Source organism: Eubalaena glacialis, chromosome 9, assembly GCF_028564815.1.
Source record: "Eubalaena glacialis isolate mEubGla1 chromosome 9, mEubGla1.1.hap2.+ XY, whole genome shotgun sequence".
NCBI lineage: Eukaryota > Metazoa > Chordata > Mammalia > Artiodactyla > Balaenidae > Eubalaena > Eubalaena glacialis.
This window is the reverse complement of record NC_083724.1, coordinates 90,558,879-90,578,453: the sequence shown is the minus strand read 5'-3', so window position 1 is coordinate 90,578,453 and position 19,575 is coordinate 90,558,879. Positions and strand designations below refer to the sequence as shown.

At 43.0% G+C, this 19,575-nt stretch overlaps 1 protein-coding gene across 1 annotated transcript; it reads right to left on the bottom strand.

Moving 5' to 3' along the window:
- Window positions 1–665: 665 nt before the first annotated feature.
- On the bottom strand, window positions 666–4,724 carry LOC133097363 (spermatogenesis-associated protein 31A6-like). Its single transcript, XM_061199226.1, has one exon. The coding sequence runs from the start codon at window positions 4,722–4,724 to the stop codon at window positions 666–668; it is 4,059 nt and encodes a 1,352-aa protein (XP_061055209.1).
- Between the last annotated feature and the right edge of the window lie 14,851 nt (window positions 4,725–19,575).

Sequence of the window (19,575 nt, the reverse complement as noted above, 5' to 3'; positions counted from 1 at the left end):
AGGGTGATCCTGTACGTTTTATTATGGCTAAGCTAAAAGGGGTTCATAGGGCACATCTCAATCCCAGCCTTCATCAGAGAGAGAAGGAGTTCTTAAGAGCAGATGTTGTATATTCCCTACCAAGAGATCCAGGGGCAAGATTTCTCCTGCTTCTGAACTCAGAGCCCATACTCTATTTCCCCAAGACTTCCATACACTTGGCTCTGACACTTCCTGGAGCCTGAATTGGAATGTCCGGCCCTATCGTGTAAACCTATCCGCTACAGTTGCATAAAGTTCAAAGTAGCATAGAAGAAGGAGAAAGACTGGTTGAACCAGATCCTTGGGTGTGGGCTTCATAGGTTTTTCCCATCTCATTGTTAGAGTAGTTTTGGTTTGTGTAATGACAGTATTATAAGGTGCAGTGAAGGGACACGAGACAAGGAGCAAGCTTCTGATGCTACTGTCAACCTCCCTCCATGCCCCTCCCTTCTAGAAGACAAAGTGCACAGCACAGACAGCAGCCATTACACTATGCTCTTATGAGAAAAAAATTTATATATATATATGTATTGGGGAACATTAAATATCTTGGATGTGCTAATGAGAAAATCATTTTCTCTACATGGACTGAATTTTTACTTGGAGACATGTTTTCCTACTAAAGGGAAGACTAAAGAAGGATTTTACTGTTGACCAGGCAAGACACCTCCCCAAAGATGACAATGCCTTGGACAGTGTTGATGGTAGGCTGGAGCACCTGGAATCCTTGGCCCATACTGGCAGGTACTAACTGGAAACAAACTCTTCTTGGGGGGCGAGGATGGGAGGCACCTTAGGCCCAGTTTCTCATCGTCGAATCTTACACTTTTCAAACTCTGTTGGTGTCTGACTTCCCTTTCCCTGATAGAACAACTCTGGCCCTTGGAGGTGGCTTGATGACTGCAGGCTATATAACCCATCATTCTCCCTTGCTCTGGGTAGGAAGTAAGCCTATGGTAGCAGAAACACCCACATACTGGGGCTTGGAATTCCTGTTTGTGTTCATTTAACTTTGTGGCATGAAGTCCATGGTGAATTGCTCTTTTTTCTTCTAGGATCTGTCCAACAGCTGTCATGAGTGCCTGAGCCTCAGCAGTCTCACTCTTCAAGATTGATCTGCTTTTGACTGATCCGTGGCTCTGGGCAGTGGCTGATATGGGCTTGAATTTTTGCAGAGCATCTTGACCATTGACTTTTTTATTGGGGAAAATCCACTTTAAAAACAGCCTCATCCTTTTTCTGAAGAGGTTTTCTGGAGGGCTGTGTTTCTTCTCTGGCATGAGCTGGAGACATTTGCTCCCAACACAGTCTGTTATTCCCCTGACCTGGGCAGGGCGGCTCATACTTCCAGCTTGAGAGGTACCTAATTCTTTAAACCCTTCTTCTTGCTCTCCTGGTTTATGCCTCCTACAGTCCTCTCTTTTGTAAGTAGGGGCAATCATCTTGCTCTGGCTCTTCCATGAGTCCTGAAGTTTTGAAGTTTTGGGCTCCTGCTGCCCTAGGTTGCTCCTTTGGGCTGCCATAAGGCCACTTGGCTCCTGGAAAGCTAATCTGTCTCTGGTGGGGACTCTCTGGGGATGGCACTGAGGCACCTGAGAAGCCAAGTTGTCTGCAGCAAGGAACATGTGTTTGGGAAAGTCCTGAAGCTGGTTGTCTGACTGTACCTTTACTTTGGACTTAAACTCACTAGCAACCTCCGTGTTAAGGCATGGCTCACCTGGATGTTGGAAAACAGACATTCTAGGTAGTAGGAAACTTTTACTGGTCCCTGGCACCTCTAAACTCCTCATATGTACATCTGTGGTTTGGGATTTTGTCAACCCTTTGGTTTCCAAGATAACACTAGACTGTGGTTGAAGAGCAGGGGACTCCTTGGCTTCCACAGCCTCCCTGGCCTCTTCACCTCTCAAAGATTGGGATCCTAAGTTCACCTCCATCACTGTTACCCTATGGCAGGGGTCTCGTGAGGCCTGACCACCACTCACCTCTCTTGGCTCATTCCTGACCATTGCTGAACTTGGACCTGGCTCTAGGCTGTCCCTCTTGGCCCATTCCACAGTCTCACTCTTCCAGGTTCTGCCCACAAGGCTGAGTGTGAGGGACTGAGAAGGTGGGCTGCCCTCCTGTCCAGTCAGAGAAGCTTTTGAGGGCCCATGGTAGTCACCAGATGGAATCCCTCCCAGGGGACTCTGGATTTCCTTACACACAGGTGAGGGGACAAGGAGAGGCCTCACCAGGGTAGGAACTGACTCTTCTGTTATCACCTTTCCTCCTGAATGAGACTGAGGAGGTTTTCCCAGGAACTCAGCAAACTTGACTGTCGAGTGGGACCCAGATACACAGGTGGCTGAAGGGAAAAAGGCAAACTGCAGAATGGTGGAGGGTTGAAACTTTTTCAACTTAAAGAGATTTATGGGCTTGAGGACCTTGAGGGGTAGGGTCCACCTGTGCTTTACCAAAAACCTTATAATATGTGCTTCCAGCACCTCTTGAGTGTCTGAATCAAGGAAGGAAACCCTACGGGAGGTGTTCATGCAGGGTTCCCAACCCTTCAAGATTCCTAGATTTCTGGTTTCCATGTGAATATCGGACTTGGGAGAAGCATGCTCGAGAGCAAGGCAGGATTGACGCACATTCACAGGAATCAAACCCTCATTGATCTGCCCCAACTTTTTGCCCAAATGGCCTTTCAAAATGTTTTCTAGATTCTTGTCTAAGCTCCTTAGTAAATCAATTCCTGAGTCATTCCTCAAGAGCCTCAAGTCACTTTTTGACTCCTCAGAGTTCATCCCCTGAAACTTCACTAGGGAGCTTTCTGAGCTTCTGGATAGATCTTTTGGGACCTTCCCCAGAATATGTCCCAGGCCCTTGCCCAGTTCCTGACTTAGCCGGAACCCCATCTTCTGTGCATCCTTGTTGCTTTCACCTGTAAACGAAGAGGGCTGTGAGGGTCCCTGCTTGTCCTTTGCCTGGCATGTCCCTGGTAATTCTCCCTGAAGCTGCCTTATCTCTAAAGACTTTTGGATCCTTTGGGGCAGCTCCCACCGGTGTTGGATGAGCCACTTTTGGAGGTGTTGTTCCAGTTGCTTCCGGAGCTCAGGACTGATTGGAAAATTCTCAGGAAAGATGGAGGCAGCCCAGCTGTCCTCAGGAATGTTGGAAGTGAAGACACTAAAAAGTTCCTGAGATCTTTTGACTACAGAAGATAAAGCCCACCCATTTTCTAGTTGCTTCTGCAACAAGGACAATTCTGAATGTTGAATCTCAGTTGGGGTAAGAAATTGTACCTTATTCTGGGCTGTAGGGCAAGGTACTCCACAGGCCCTAATCCGGGGTAGAGAAGAAGGTGGTAGGATTGGGAGAGAGGATTTGAGATGTCCCTGGGTTTGGACCTGAGCCAGAAGTGGGGGCTGGAATTGAGGTATTGTTGGAATAAAGGGTTGAGATTGGAACTCTAGATGGGACAGGGGCTGGAACTGGCAAAGCAGTGGAGATATTTTAGCTTGCATTTGAACTGGGCAGGCATTCGAAATTCCATTGAATAAGAAAGAAGGAGACTGTGGTGCCGAAGAGCTCTCAGAGATCCAAGCAGTAGCCACCAAGGATTCACTGTGCAGAGAAGGGAGACCCCAGAAAAACTGGTTATATTTCTGCTGTAGATGGTCCCCCAAGACCTTGGGATATGAGAACTGCTGAAGACAAGGCAGCTGCTCTGGTTTGTCTTTTGTGCTCCAGAAAAGTTGGGGGGTTGTAGTGTCCTGCTCAGTACCTAGTGATTTCATCATGTTCCCCAAAGAATTCAGGTGGCAGTCTGGGCTCATTTGTTTTAGATGTGATCCATTGTTTTCTTTTTCCTTCCGAATCTCGATCTCAACTCTCTTTGTGACTTGTATCTCCAGGAGGTTCTGGTCATCAGAGCTGAGCAAAGGAGGGCTACTCACCTCTACTTGTCTGTCTGTGAGGCCTACCCAGAATGAGGCCTCTGGTGGGTTGTGGGAAAGGTGCTTTTTTTGGGACTTGCACTGTGATGAGGTTGATAGGCACAAGGATTTGGCAGCTGCCTGCCACCAGGACAGGGCTGAAATGGGACAGTTTGAGTGACCAAGGCCTGAGATGGCTGGGATGACAGAAGCTGACCAAGGAGTATGTGGAGACATGCTCTGTGGGACAGTGCCCAGTGGTAGTGCCATTGAAGAGTCACACTGAGTAAGAGTCAGAATTGAGTCTGGTGGTGGTAGGGCAGAGGAGGCTGTCAGAGGGCAGGCCTCTGAATCAGGCGGACATGATGGGGGAGAGGAAAGAGCAAGTGGCAGGGGTGAAAGGCTATCCTGTGGAAGAAAAGGCTCTGGTGACTGAGAGGCACTCAGGGGTGTGTGTGAATGAACAGAAACTGAGGAGGTCGTTGGGCCTGGAGAAATGGAATAGGCCAGATGTAGATGGCACTTGGTCAGAGGAGCCAATAGGGACGTGGCAGGAGCAGTATCTTCCACAGGCTCCCTGCATGGCTGGTGGGCTCCAGCAAGCACTGCTTTGCACATCTCACCAGGAGGGTCTTGACATGAGAGCTGATGAAAGTCGCCCTTGCCAGGGAGCCTCCCCAGGCAGCTGCAGGAGAGCAGATGGGACCAGGAGGGCTGGACAGGCCAAGCAGGGGTGGGCACCTGCAGCCCAAGAACCCTCCTCTGCCCCCACACTGACTTCATAATGCTCCTGCTCTCCGTCACCCTAGGGCTTTAGCCACACCCTCCCATGGCTCCCCCTCCCAGGACTGGGGTCACATTATAGGCTCTGGGAGGAAGGACGACCCAGGAGAGAAGGGGAAAGATTCTTTACCTTTGCAGAAGTGAAACCAGGTTGTGAGTCCCCTCCAGTTCTTCCAGGCAATCTCTGCAAGCTGGAAATCAGGAGACTGGGTCATGGTGGTGAAGGCAGAGGCCTAAGAGTCTTTCAGGAGGCTGAGTGCAATGGCCCTTTAAGGTAAATCTTTGGAGGATTAGACTCTGGAGCCCAAGTATCAGTGTCCAAGGCCACATGTCCCTGACAGTGATGGTAAGGCTCACTTGACAAGGGTTTGTCCTTTGCAAAGTGCTTCCACATTAATTAACCCCTGTAGCCCTTACAACTGCCCTGTAGGGGAGAAAGGTCAGTGGTCATCACACAGAGGAATCTGAGCAAAGTTAAACAACTTGTCCACAGTTGGACTTGGAGGTTCCACTTCCCAACCCAGGCATCAATGGTCCACCACAGTCCACACACCTCATTTCTAGGTCCTCATGGCTTCATTCTAAGCACAAATTTCTGGGAAGTATCTGGGCTCTGATCTCCTTCCCAGGAGCCTCCCCAAGGCTCTGTTTCCTGAAGAATAGGCTCTGCCACTGGCATCCTCAGAGACCATGAAGCTGGGCCCTCAGGATTAGGAGAGATGGAAGCTAACTCTCGGGGGCATGCAAGGCTGAATGGCAAAGGCTTACCTTTCAAAGATCTACTTTTCTTCCTACTCCAGCTCCTCCCCTTCAGCTCTACTTGATGCTGAGAGATAAGAAAAAATGAGGGGCTAACACCCAACTCTCACTGTCCTCTATCTAGGCAAGCTGTGTTCACGAACAACATGACTTTCTACATTTAACTAAAACTCTGTGGGTTTTTCCCCCTTTTACTTATTTTTAAAGTGGATAACAATATTTTCAGTTTTTCTTCTTTGAAGAGTGCAAAGAAGGATTTTTTAACTTTTAATCACCATAGATTTCTTCTGTCACTGTTCCTCTGATCAAGAAACACGCACGTGAGGAGGAGAAGATTGCTGAAGAGTAAGACGCGGAGATCACCTTCCTCCCCACAGATACATCAGAAATACATCTACACGTGGAACTGCTCCTATAGAACACCCACTGAACGCTGGCAGAAGACGTCAGACCTCCCAAAAGGCAAGAAACTCCCCACGTACCTGGGTAGGACAAAAGAAAAAAGAAATAACAGAGACAAAAGAATAGGGACAGGACCTGCACCAATGGGAGGGAGCTGTGAAGGAGGAAAGGTTTCCACACACTAGGAAGCCCCTTCGCGGGCGGAGAACGCGGGTAGCAGAGGGGGAAAGCTTCGGAGACACGGAGGAGAGCGCAGCCACAGGGGTGCGGAGGGCAAAGCGGAGAGATTCCCGCACAGAGGATCGGGGCCGACCAGCACTCAGCAGCCCAAGAGGCTTGTCTGCTCACCCGCCGGGGCGGGTGGGGGCTGAGAGCTGAGGCTCGGGCTTCGGTCGGATCGCAGGGAGAGGACTGGGGTTGGCGGCGTGAACACAGCCTGAAGGGGTTAGTGCACCACAGCTAGCCGGGAGGGAGTCCGGGAAAAGGTCTGGAGCTGCCGAACAGGCAAGAGACTTTTTCTTGCCTCTCTGTTTCCTGGTGCGCGAGGAGAGGGGATTCAGAGCGCCGCCTAAACGAGCTCCAGAGACGGGCGCAAGCCGCGGCTATCAGCGCGGACCCCAGAGATGGGCATGAGACACTAAGGCTGCTGCTGCCGCCACCAAGAAGCCTGTGTGCGAGCACAGGTCACTCTCCACACCGCCTGGGAGAAAGCACGGCGCGCCTCAGGCTGCTGCAACGTCACGCCGGCCTATGCCGCTGCAGGCTCGCCCCGCATCCGTACCCTTCCTGCCCCCCAGCCTGAGTGAGCCAGAGCCTCCGAAGCAGCTGCTCCTATAACCCCGCCCTGTGTGAGCGAAGAACAGACGCCCTCAGGCGACCTACACGCAGAGGCGGGTCCAAATCCAAAGCTGAACCCCGGGAGCTGTACGAACAAAGAAGAGAAAAGGAAATTTCTCCCAGCAGCCTCAGAAGCAGCGGATTAAAGCTCCACAAACAACTTGATGTACCTGCATCTGTGGAATACCTGAATAGACAATGAATCACCCCAAATTGAGGAGGTGGACTTTGGGAGCAGGATATATTATTTTTTCCCCTTTTCCTCTTCTTGTGAGTGTGTATGTGTGTGCTTCTGGGTGAGATTTTGTCTGTATAGCTATGCTATCACAATTTGTCCTAGGGTTTGGCCTGTCCGTTTTTTTTTTTTTTACTTAAAAAATTTTTTTTCTTAATAATTTTTTCTTATTTTTATTTTAAAAAATTAAAATAAGTTTTTATGAATAAGTTTTTCTTAATTTTTTCTTACATTTTATTTTAAAAAATTAAAAAAATTTTTTCTTAATAAATTTTTTCTTAATAATTTTTTTCTTATTTTTTATTTTAATAGTTTTATTTTATTTTATCTTTTATTTTATTTTATTTTATTTTATCCTCTTTCTTTCTTTCTTTCTACTTTTTCTCCCTTCTATTCTGAGCCGTGTGGATGAAAGGCTCTTGGTGCTCCAGCCAGGCATCAGGGCTGTGCCTCTGAGGTGGGAAAGCCAACTTCAGGACACTGGTCCACAAGAGACCTCCCAGCTCCACGTAATACCAAATGGTGAAAATCTCTCAGACATCTCCATCTCAACACAAAAACCCAGCTTCACTCAACAACCAGCAAGCAACAGTGCTGGACAACCTATGCCAAACAACTAGCAAGACAGGAACACAGCCCCATGCATTAGCAGAGAGGCTGCCTAAAATCATAATAAGGCCACAGACACCCCAAAACACACCACCAGACGTGGACGTGCCCACCAGAAAGACAAGATCCAGCCTCATCCAGCAGAACACAGGCACTAGTCCCCTCCACCAGGAAGCCTACACAACCCACTGAACCAACCTAAGCCACTGGGGACAGACACCAAAAACAACGGGAACTACGAACCTGCAGCCTGTGAAAAGGAGACCCCAAACACAATAAGATAAGCAAAATGAGAAGACAGAAAAACACACAGCAGATGAAGGAGCAAGGTAAAAACCCACCACACCTAACAAATGAAGAGGAAATAGGCAGTCTAACTGAAAAAGAATTCAGAATAATGATAGTAGAGATGATCCAAAATCTTGGAAATAGAATAGACAAAATGCAAGAAACATTTAACAAGGACCTAGAAGAACTAAAGAGGAGCCAAGCAACGATGAAAAACACAATAAATGAAATTTAAAATACTCTAGAAGGGATCAATAGCAGAATAACTGAGGCACAAGAATGGGTAAGTGACCTGGAAGATAAAATAGTAGAAATAACTACTGCAGAGCAGAATAAAGAAAAAAGAATGAAAAGAACTGAGGACAGTCTCAGAGACCACTGGGACAACATTAAATGCACCAACATTCGAATTATAGGGGTCCCTGAAGAAGAAGAGAAAAAGAAAGGGACTGAGAAAATATTTGAAGAGATTATAGTTGAAAACTTCCCTAATATGGGAAAGGAAATAGTTAATCAAGTCCTGGAAGCACAGAGAGTCCCATACAGGATAAATCCAAGGAGAAGCACGCCAAGACACATATTAATCAAACTATCAAAAATTAAATATAAAGAAAACATATTAAAAGCAGCAAGGGAAAAACAACAAATAACACACAAGGGCATCCCCATAAAGTTAACAGCTGATCTTTCAGCAGAAACTCTGCAAGCCAGAAGGGAGTGGCAGGATATACTTAAAGTGATGAAGGAGAAAAACCTACAACCAAGATTACTCTACCCAGCAAGGATCTCATTCAGATTTGATGGAGAAATTAAAACCTTTACAGTCAAGCAAAAGCTGAGAGAGTTCAGCACCACCAAACCAGCTTTACAATAAATGCTAAAGGAACTTTTGTAGGCAAGAAACACAAGAGAAGGAAAACACCTACAATAACAAACCCAAAACAATTAAGAAAATGGGAATAGGAACATACATATCGATAATTACCTTAAATGTAAATGGATTAAATACTCACACCAAAAGACACAGACTGGCTGAATGGATACAAGAACAAGACCCATATATATGCTGTCTACAAGAGACCCACTTCAGACCTAGGGACACATACAGACTGAAAGTGAGGGAATGGAAAAAGATATTCCATGCAAATGGAAATCAAAAGAAAGCTGGAGTAGCAATTCTCATATCAGACAAAATAGACGTTAAAATAAAGACTATTACAAGAGACAAAGAAGGACACTACATAATGATCAAGGGATCAATCCAAGAAGAAGATATAACAATTGTAAATATTTATGAACCCAACATAGGAGCACCTCAGTACATAAGGCAAATACTAACAGCCATAAAAGGGGAAATTGACCGTAACACAATCATAGTAGGGGACTTTAACACCCCACTTTCACCAATGGACAGATCATCCAAAATGAAAATAAATAAGGAAACACAAGCTTTAAATGATACATTAAACAAGATGGACTTAATTGATATTTATAGGACATTCCACCCAAAAACAACAGAATACACATTTTTCTCAAGTACTCATGGAACATTCTCCAGGATAGATCATATCTTGGGTCACAAATCAAACCTTGGTAAATTTAAGAAAATTGAAATTGTATCAAATATCTTTTCTGACCACAATGCTATGAGACTAGGTATCAATTACAGGAAAAGATCTGTAAAAATTACAAACACATGGAGGCTAAACAATACACTACTTAATAACGAAGTGATCACTGAAGAAATCAAAGGGGAAATCAAAAAATACCTAGAAACAAATGACAATGGAGACACGATGACCCAAAACCTATGGGATGCAACAAAAGCAGTTCTAAGAGGGAAGTTTATAGCAATACAAGCCTACCTGAAGAAACAGGAAACATCTCGAATAAACAACCTAACTTTGCACCTAAAGCAATTAGAGAAAGAAGAACAAAAAACCCCCAAAGTTAGCAGAAGGAAAGAAATCATAAAGATCAGATCAGAAATAAATGAAAAAGAAATGAAGGAAACAATAGCAAAGGTCAATAAAACTAAAAGCTGGTTCTTTGAGAAGATAAACAAAATTGATAAACCATTAGCCAGACTCATCAAGAAAAAAAGGGAGAAGACTCAAATCAATAGAATTAGAAATGAAAAAAGAGAAGTAACAACTGACACTGCAGAAATACAAACGATCATGAGAGATTACTACAAGCAACTCTATGCCAAAAAAATGGACAACCTGGAAGAAATGGACAAATTCTTAGAAATGCACAACCTGCCATGACTGAACCAGAAAGAAATAGAAAATATGAACAGACCAATCACAAGCACTGAAATTGAAACTGTGATTAAAAATCTTCCAACAAACAAAAGCCCAGGACCAGATGGCTTCACAGGCGAATTCTATCAAACATTTAGAGAAGAGTTAACACCTATCCTTCTCAAACTCTTCTAAAATATTGCAGAGAGAGGAACACTCCCCAACTCATTCTATGAGGCCACCATCACCCTGATACCAAAACCAGACAAAGATGTCACAAAGAAAGAAAACTACAGGTCAATATCACTGATGAACATAGATGCAAAAATACTAGCAAACAGAATCCAACAGCACATTAAAAGGATCATACAACATGATGAAGTGGGGTTTATTCCAGGAATGCAAGGATTCTTCAATATACACAAATCAATCAATGTGATACACCATATTAACAAATTGAAGGAGAAAAACCATATGATCATCTCAATAGATGCAGAGAAAGCTTTCGACAAAATTCAACACCCATTTATGATAAAAGCCCTGCAGAAAGTAGGCATAGAGGGAACTTTCCTCAACATAATAAAGGCCATATATGACAAACCCACAGCCAGCATTGTCCTCAATGGTGAAAAACTGAAACCATTTCCACTAAGATCAAGAACAAGACAAGGTTGCCCACTCTCACCACTATTATTCAACATAGTTTTGGAAGTGTTAGCCACAGCAATCAGAGAAGAAAAAGAAATAAAAGGAATCCAAATCGGAAAAGAAGAAGTAAAGCTGTCACTGTTTGCAGATGACATGATACTATACATACAGAATCCTAAAGATGCTACCAGAAAACTACTAGAGCTAATCAATGAATTTGGTAAAGTAGCAGGATACAAAATTAATGCACAGAAATCTCTTGCATTCCTATACATAAATGATGAAAATTCTGAAAGTGAAATTAAGAAAACACTCCCATTTACCATTTCAAGAAAAAGAACAAAATACCTAGGAATAAACCTACCTAAGGAGACAAAAGACCTGTATGCAGAAAATTATAAGACACTGATGAAAGAAATTAAAGATGATACAAATAGATGGAGAGATATACCATGTTCTTGGATTGGAAGACTCAACATTGTGAAAATGACTCTACTACACAAAACAATCTACAGATTCAATGCAATCCCTATCAAACTACCACTGGCATTTTTCACAGAACTAGAACAAAATATTTCACAATTTGTATGGAAACACAAAAGACCCCGAATAGCCAAAGCAATCTTGAGAACGAAAACTGGAGCTGGAGGAATCAGGCTCCCTGACTTCAGACTATACTACAAACCTACAATAATCAAGACAGTTTGGTACTGACACAAGAACAGAAACATAGATCAATGGAACAGGATAGAAAGCCCAGAAATAAACCCACGCACGTATGGTCACCTTATCTTTGATAAAGGAGGCAAGTATATACAGTGAAGAAAAGACAACCTCTTCAATAAGTTGTGCTGGGAAAACTGGACAGGTACATGTAAAAGCATGAAATTAGAACACTCCCTAACACCATACACAAAAATAAACTCAAAATGGATTAAAGACCTGAATGTAAGGCCAGAGACTATCAAACTCTTAGAGGAAAACACAGGAAAAACACTCTATGACATAAATCACAGCAAGATCCTTTTTGACCCACCTCCTAGAGAAATGGAAATAAAAACACAAATAAACAAATGGAACCTAATGAAACTTAAAAGCTTTTGCACAGCAAAGGAAACCATAAACAAGACCAAAAGACAACCCTCAGAATGGGAGAAAATATTTGCAAATGAAGCAACTGACAAAGGATTAATCTCCATGATTTACAAGCAGCACAGGCAGCTCAATAACAAAAAAACAAACAACCCAATCCAAAAATGGGCAGAAGACCTAAATAGACATTTCTCCAAAGAAGATATACAGATTGCCAACAGACACATGAAAGAGTGCTCAACATCATTAATCATTAGAGAAATGCAAATCAAAACTACAATGAGGTATCATCTCACACCGGTCAGAATGGCCATCATCAAAAAATCTAGAAACAATAAATGCTGGAGAGGTTGTGGAGAAAAGGGAACACTCTTGCACTGTTGGTGGGAATGTAAATTGATACAGCCACTATGGAGAACAGTATGGAGGTTCCTTAAAAAACTAAAAATAGAACTACCATATGACCCAGCAATCCCACTACTGGGCATATACCCTGAGAAAACCATAATTCAAAAAGAGTCATGTACCAAAATGTTCATTGCAGCTCTATTTACAATAGCCAGGACATGGAAGCAACCTAAGTGTCCATCATCGGATGAATGCATAAAGAAGATGTGGCACATATATACAATGGAATATTACTCAGCCATAAAAAGAAATGAAATGGAATTATTTGTAGTGAGGTGGATGGAATTAGAGTCTGTCATGCAGAGTGAAGTAAGTCAGAAAGAGAAAAACAAATACAGTATGCTATCACATATATATGGAATCTAAGGGAAAAAAAAAAAAAGGTCATGCATAACCTAGTGGCAAGACGGGAATAAAGACACAGACCTACTAGAGAATGGACTTGAGGATATGGGGAGGGGGAAGGGTAAGATGTGACAAAGAGAGAGAGTGGCATGGACATATATACACTACCAAATGTAAAATAGATAGCTAGGGGGAAGCAACCGCATAGCACAGGGAAATCAGCTCTGTGCTTTGTGATCACCTAGAGGTGTGGGATAGGGAGGGTGGGAGGGAGGGAGATGCAAGAGGGAAGAGATATGGGAACATATGTATATGTATAACTGATTCACTTTGTTATAAAGCAGAAACTAACACACCATTGTAAAGCAATTATACTCCAATAAAGATGTTAAAAAAAAAAAAAAGAAACACACACGTTCTCCAACCTAAATGCCCATGTGAGCTTTGTCAGATAGGATTCTGCTTCCCAAGGCCAGACCTCCACTCCAGCCTCTGCTCTGAGGCTTTCAGGGGCTGAGCATTGCCCTTAGATCAGCCCCAACACAGAGGAAAGTCTCGCTTGAGACACCTGCTGTGGGAAGGTGGCTGGTGAACCAGGGCTCAGGGGTCAGCCTTCCTGCAGAGATTGAACTCGTAGTAATCCACTTCTTGACCATTAGTCACTGCATTTGGGACTTGCCGTGGAGCCCTCTACCATACCTGAACTCCTGGTCTAAGATCTTGGGCTAGAAATCTTCATGCCCACTCTAACCCCTCTCTGGCCTGGCTTTTCCCTAGAAGGATGATGTTCTATACTTTTCTGAGAGTTCGCATCTCAGGAGTCTCTCTAGGTGGTTTAGAAAAGTGGAAATAAGAATAAGAAAAAAAGAGATAATCTCTGCTGGGATTAAGGCAAAGGTTTCTTACCTTCCTGATATTTCTATGTTTCCTAGGTGGTGCTAAGAATGGATTACTCTGGAAGCAGGGGAGTAACATTAGGAAGAGCCCCAGTCCACACAGGAACGCAAGGATGATATCAATCACCCAGGATGTGGGGCTGGATCTCAGCCAGATAGCAACAATGTTTTTCAAAGAAAAGAGATTCTCCATCTTCTGAATTGCATTGCTGCCCTTAGGCAACAGAGCACTGGGAGTTCACTTGATGGCAGAACCCCAGGCCTGCATCACAAAGCTGTGGCCTTGTCACAAAGGGCTCCTGAGTGTGGGGGAGGGGGCAATAAGACAAATAGGCTGAATAACTGCCCCTCCTTCCCATCCAGCCCCACAGACACCTGCACCCTCCTGGGGCTTCCAGATCCCTCCTTCCAACTACTCTCATCCTGTCAGAGAGACCTTAGCCAATTTTCTGTTCGTTCCATCTGGAACCTGGTTCCTTCATCCATTAGAGATCTTTACTTGAGGCCCACCAATTTTATAACTCTTGAAAATCTTAAGTTGACCCTGGAAGATTGGCTATTTCACAGCAATTTTTACACTCAGGATTTCCTTTGTCCTCAGCTCCAACTTTCCCACATCATGTTTGTGTCTTGTATAAACCCAGGGATAGAACTTGAATTTCTTTTACACTTATTTAGTTTTGTGAATTTTGAATAGTGTATGTTTTGCCTCATTTTCTATCAGAGGGACCTACACACAAAAATTAAAATAATTTATTTTTCAAAATTCATAAGTATGAAAGAATTATAAGTGGTTATGTAATAAGGAAGAACAAATCTGACTCCACTTTAGATCTTTTTTACTTTAATCTTTTTTTTTTTCTTTTTTTTCTTTTTCTTTTTTTACCGAGCTGATCTCCCTGTGCTATGCGGCTGCTTCCCACTAGCTATCTATTTTACATTTGGTAGTGTATATATGTCCATGCCACTCTCTCACCCTGTCACATCTTACCCCTCCCCCTCCCCATATCCTCAAGTCCATTCTCTAGTAGGTCTGTGTCTTTATTCCCGTCTTGCCACTAGGTTATGCATGACCTTTATTTTCCCTTAGATTCCATATATATGTGTTAGCATACTGTATTTCTTTTTCTCTTTCTGACTTACTTCACTCTGTATGACAGACTCTAATTCCATCCACCTCACTACAAATAATTCCATTTCATTTCTTTTTATGGCTGAGTAATATTCCATTGTATATATGTGCCACATCTTCTTTATGCATTCATCCGATGATGGACACTTAGGTTGCTTCCATGTCCTGGCTATTGTAAATAGAGCTGCAATGAACATTTTGGTACATGACTCTTTTTGAATTATGGTTTTCTCAGGGTATATGCCCAGTAGTGGGATTGCTGGGTCGTATGGTAGTTCTATTTTTAGTTTTTTAAGGAACCTCCATACTGTTCTCCATAGTGGCTGTATCAATTTACATTCCCACCAACAGTGCAAGAGTGTTCCCTTTTCTCCACACCCTCTCCAGCATTTATTGTTTCTAGATTAATCTTTAATCTACTTTAATCTTTATGCTTTGTTGTCCTAGCTAACTCTGTCCATCCCTGTGACCCAGGCTGGCTCTGCACTTTTTGTAAAACAATGTTGCGTATAGCCTGAAATATACAGGATAGCCTATTTCTAAGGCTCTGACTTTTAAGAGCCCATTCATGGAGATAAGAAGTTGCAGAACAGAGAATAATAATTGTTTTGTTGGAGGGTTACAGGAACATGTGACCTGACCAGATCTGACCCATCTGGACAGCTGCTAGAACAAAGGATCCAACACCAAGATATTTGCAACAATTAGCCATGCCCCTCCCTCACCTTGCCTTTAAAAAGGCTTTGCTGAAAGTCTTCAGGGAATTTGGGGTTTTTCCTGGGCATGAGCCACATGTCTTCTTGCATGGCACTGTGTAAACCTTTCTCTGCTCCAAACTCTGATGTTTCAGTATTTAGCCTCACTGTGCATCAGGCACACAGACTTGCATCTGGTAACAGTTAAACCTTTAAATGATATTTCTGTAAGTTTGTAGCATTTATAATTCTGGAGTTAGTAAATCTTTAAACTGCACAAAAACTTTTGGGACACACTGCAAACATGCACACACATACATGCACTCATCTTTCCTTAACAAATCCAGTACTTTCAAATCCAATAATCCATAATTTTCTAGTTAAAAAAATCTGTCATATGTTGTCTCAACCCAACTTCTTAGTTTGCAACGATAAGACAGTCCCCACTCTCCAGATAAATTTTGAAATATGTGGTCTTAATCCATTAGGGCTGCTATAACAATATACCATAGACTGGGTAGATTAAAAACAACAGACATTTATTATCACAGTTCTGGAGGCTGGGAAGCCCAAGATCAAGTCACCAGCATGGTCACCTCGTAGTGAGAGCTCTCTTCCTGGTTCACAGCTGGAGCCTTCTCTCTGTATCCTCATATGATGAGAGGAGACTAGAGATATCTCTGGAGTCTCTTTTGTAAGGCACTAATCCCATTCATGAAAGCTCATAAGCACTTTTGCATGGCCCTACCTCCTATCTTTAGGAGTTAGGGTTTCAACATGTAAATTTTGAGAGAACATGAACATTCAGACATGTGCACTCATACTATATCCAGAAGCTAGGAATGGGTTAGGATGAGCAAAGGTCCTGACCCTAAAGGGCTGTAGGGTGAATAGTAGGACTAGGGGTCAAACCCTTGGGGCTGAGTCAGGTCTTGAGCAGCCTCTTCAGATATCCCTAGTGTGTTATGTATGTATTCTCTTTTCTGAGTGCTCCTTGCCTTCCCTGCCCCAGCCTGAACCATATAGAAAGGGAGCTTTGAGTCTTACACAAAATTCCCTTATGACACCACTCTCTATCCCTTAGCAGTAACACAGGATTCACTGAAGGATTCACATGATAAATTTGTCTTAATGCCCCATGAGGGCTTTAAAATAATGTGTAGTCTCTGCTTGTTGGTCATAATTTTATACAGTTTTAGTGGGAATGTGGGCATGTGAGTTTATTTGGCTATATTGCCATGAATGTGCACTTTCACAAACATATCTTCTACATCTACTATTGTTCCTACAGTCTTTTCTTCCCATATGATATTCTCACCTTAATTCAACCTTTTATCAAAATTTAGACTTAGGTCTGTCACCGGGTGGACATGCTTTGTAACAAAATAGCTTCAACCGAGGAGGTCAGTGGAAGGCCTGGACCAGCTATCTTGGTTCCATGATAGTAAGCAAAGGATTGCAAACTACCATGTTAAGCTTAAGCACAAAGCAAAGTTTATTTAAGCATAGGTACACTCTCAGAGAGGGAGAGAGAGAAGGAGAAAGAGCAGGCTGTTTCTGACAGTGGGCTATTTCAGCGAAGTTAAGCAAGCCCAAAGCAAAGTATATCGAAGCAAAGGTACACTCTCGGGGGTGGGGGTGGGGGCGCTGTTTCTGCAAACTGAAAGCAGCATTCCTATAAAGGCTTAAGAACGCTTTTAAGGAGCATTTTGCAGGGAGGTGGGGGTGAGTGATAGGGGATCATTATTTGATTGACAGTCCTGAGCTATGTAACAAGTTTACTGCTGCGCATGCTCTCACCCTTGAATCTCCAAGAAATTCCTACTGGGTGGGGGGAAGGGCAAAACCACATGTAATTTATTGTAATTATGGTATAATGAGTTTGGGTTTACTATAGGTTATACACCTGTCTGGTCTGGGCATGCACAGCCTGGAGAAGTCCCCTCGTGTTACTGTGCCTCTCTTTATCAGGATAAGCTGCCCACCACACGACCATAGTTTCGCCCCTTCTGGGTGGAGTCAAGGGAGAGTCCCCAGATCGCTGGGTGTGTCTCGATTTCTTTTTCTTTTCTTTCTCGCCACTGTCACCTCCTCGTTGCTAATGTCTGGGAGGGTCCCCAGATGGTTGGGTGTGTGACCCAATTTCTTCTTCTTGTCTTTCTCACCACTGTCACCTCCTTGCTGCTAATGTCTGACTAACTACCTAACAGGTCTTCTTTGCATTCATGTTTGCTCTATAAATTTTGTCTGTTACTTTATTTTCAATATACTTTGTTTGATGGGGTTTTTTTTTTTTTTAATTTAAAAATCTTATGATAACATTTACCTTGATTTATTTAATTATTGTTCTACTGTTATTGATCTCTGCCATCTTATTTTATGCTTTATTTTCTACATTTTCTTTATTGTTTCTTTTTTCCCCTTCTTTGGCATCTTCCATTTTACAGGTCAAGGGTACTTATGTTTGTTTGACATTTGGGAATTTTTAATATTGTAATGGTTTTATATCATGAATTATGTTAATTTTCTCCTCAATTTCTTACCCGTGGATGAAAAATGTTCCCTGCCATATCAGTAAACAAAGGCTGTTGCAGCCATCAAGTCAGACGTCAAAGCAGGAACCCTCAACTGTGCACCCTGAGGGGATTCGGGATGGAGAAAAACAGGGTACTGATTCTAGAGTTAAGGTGCATATCAAAGGAATGATTTCAAGGAGCCCAGATTCTTTCATCTTCTTATACATAGAAATGTGCTAAAGTCCTTAACTTGAGATGTCTAGTTTTCTTTAGTTAATAGTAATCTTTTGATGTTCTGACTACCTGGTTTTTGTTGACTCCTCCCTTAGGTCTTCTGAGCAGTTCCTCAGAGTGATCTGACAGGCTGTGTTCTGGGCTTAAGTCCTCAGAAAATCTGCCAAATAAAACATAATTCTCCTTTTGGGTTGTGCATTTTTTTCAGTCAGCAGTCTTGGCAACCAATGAAGGGGCCCAGAGCAGACTCTTCTTCTTTGCCTGAACTCTATGAGGATCCAGAGTCTTGGCACCAGCAGAGGCTTCTTGGACCTGTCCGCTTTCTCAGAGAGTCCAGATGAATTTGGGTGAGTCTCTCCTGGTTCTTGGATCTCCTGTTTTGGTTGATGATCTTAAGTTTTATTCAGTGGTGTTAAACTCTTCTCTTGAGTAGTAGGTTATCCTTGAAACTTGGTTTCAAGAAGAAGTACATGGGTCATCCTCAGTGAAAGATACTGGGAAGATTTTTACTCAGTTTAAACACTGAGAGCTTATCCTCTGTAGAAAAACACTGGGAAGACTTTTGCTCAAGCGGGTTAGCCTCACTTAAAAGACACTGGGAAGATCTTGCTCAGTTTAAACACTGAGTGGTTTATCCTCAGTTGAAAGACTGGGAAGACTTTGCTCAGGTAAAAGACACTGAGTAAAAGTTGGACTGGGTAATTAGGTGGAAGACTAACCTGTCTTCCTTGAATTGGCTACTTTAATAGAGTTTGTCAAAATGAAAGTGATCTTCACAAATTGAACTCAGAATGGGGAACTTAGCTTTCAATACAAAAGAAAAAGGAACAACAGGTTTCCAGCCTCCTACTGATACCCTGGCCAGGTTTATGTACATACAAAATTTGCATTTACAAGTGCTTACTTACTTGGGACTTAAAGAAAATCTTGCCCTAAAAATGACTAAGATGGGGCTCTTTTATTGCATATGCAGTTAAGTTAGAAAAAGCTGGCTTGATAAAAACCTCTTTTCAGAATTCTGACTTCAAAAAAACAAAAGGCTTTCTAGGGGAAACTTGCATTTCTCTTCCTGTGTCTTTGAAATGTAAGTGTTCTATCTGATATTCTTCAGTGTGTGTGTGTGTGTGTGTGTGTGTGTGTGTGTGTGTGTGTGTTTTGAGAACTTGGTCACTACCATCCAAAAGTACTTATATGGTGTACATTTGGCAGCCATTCAAATAGACTGGGATTCTGAGCAGTCTTTTGTCTGACTGTACCAACTCTCAGGGGCTTTTTGCCATCTTAACCTTCATTGTGTCAGCCTGTACAACAAAGACCATTACTTTCTTAAACTACTTTTGGGAGTAAACTTTCTGGATCTTATTTAGGCAGCATCCTTTACACTGCCTTGTGGGGAGCCCTCTTGCATCTTATTGGTTTGAGTCACTATTAAGGTATACCTCATTTATGGCCAGATGATGGATCCTTCAAATTGGAGAAACTTCTAAATTGGTAATTTTTTAGAGAGCT

Coding starts and splice junctions, on each gene's coding strand:
- LOC133097363 (XM_061199226.1), bottom strand. CDS start 4,724: ATGAAGTCAGTGTGGGGGCAGAGGAGGGTTCTTGGGCTGCAGGTGCCC.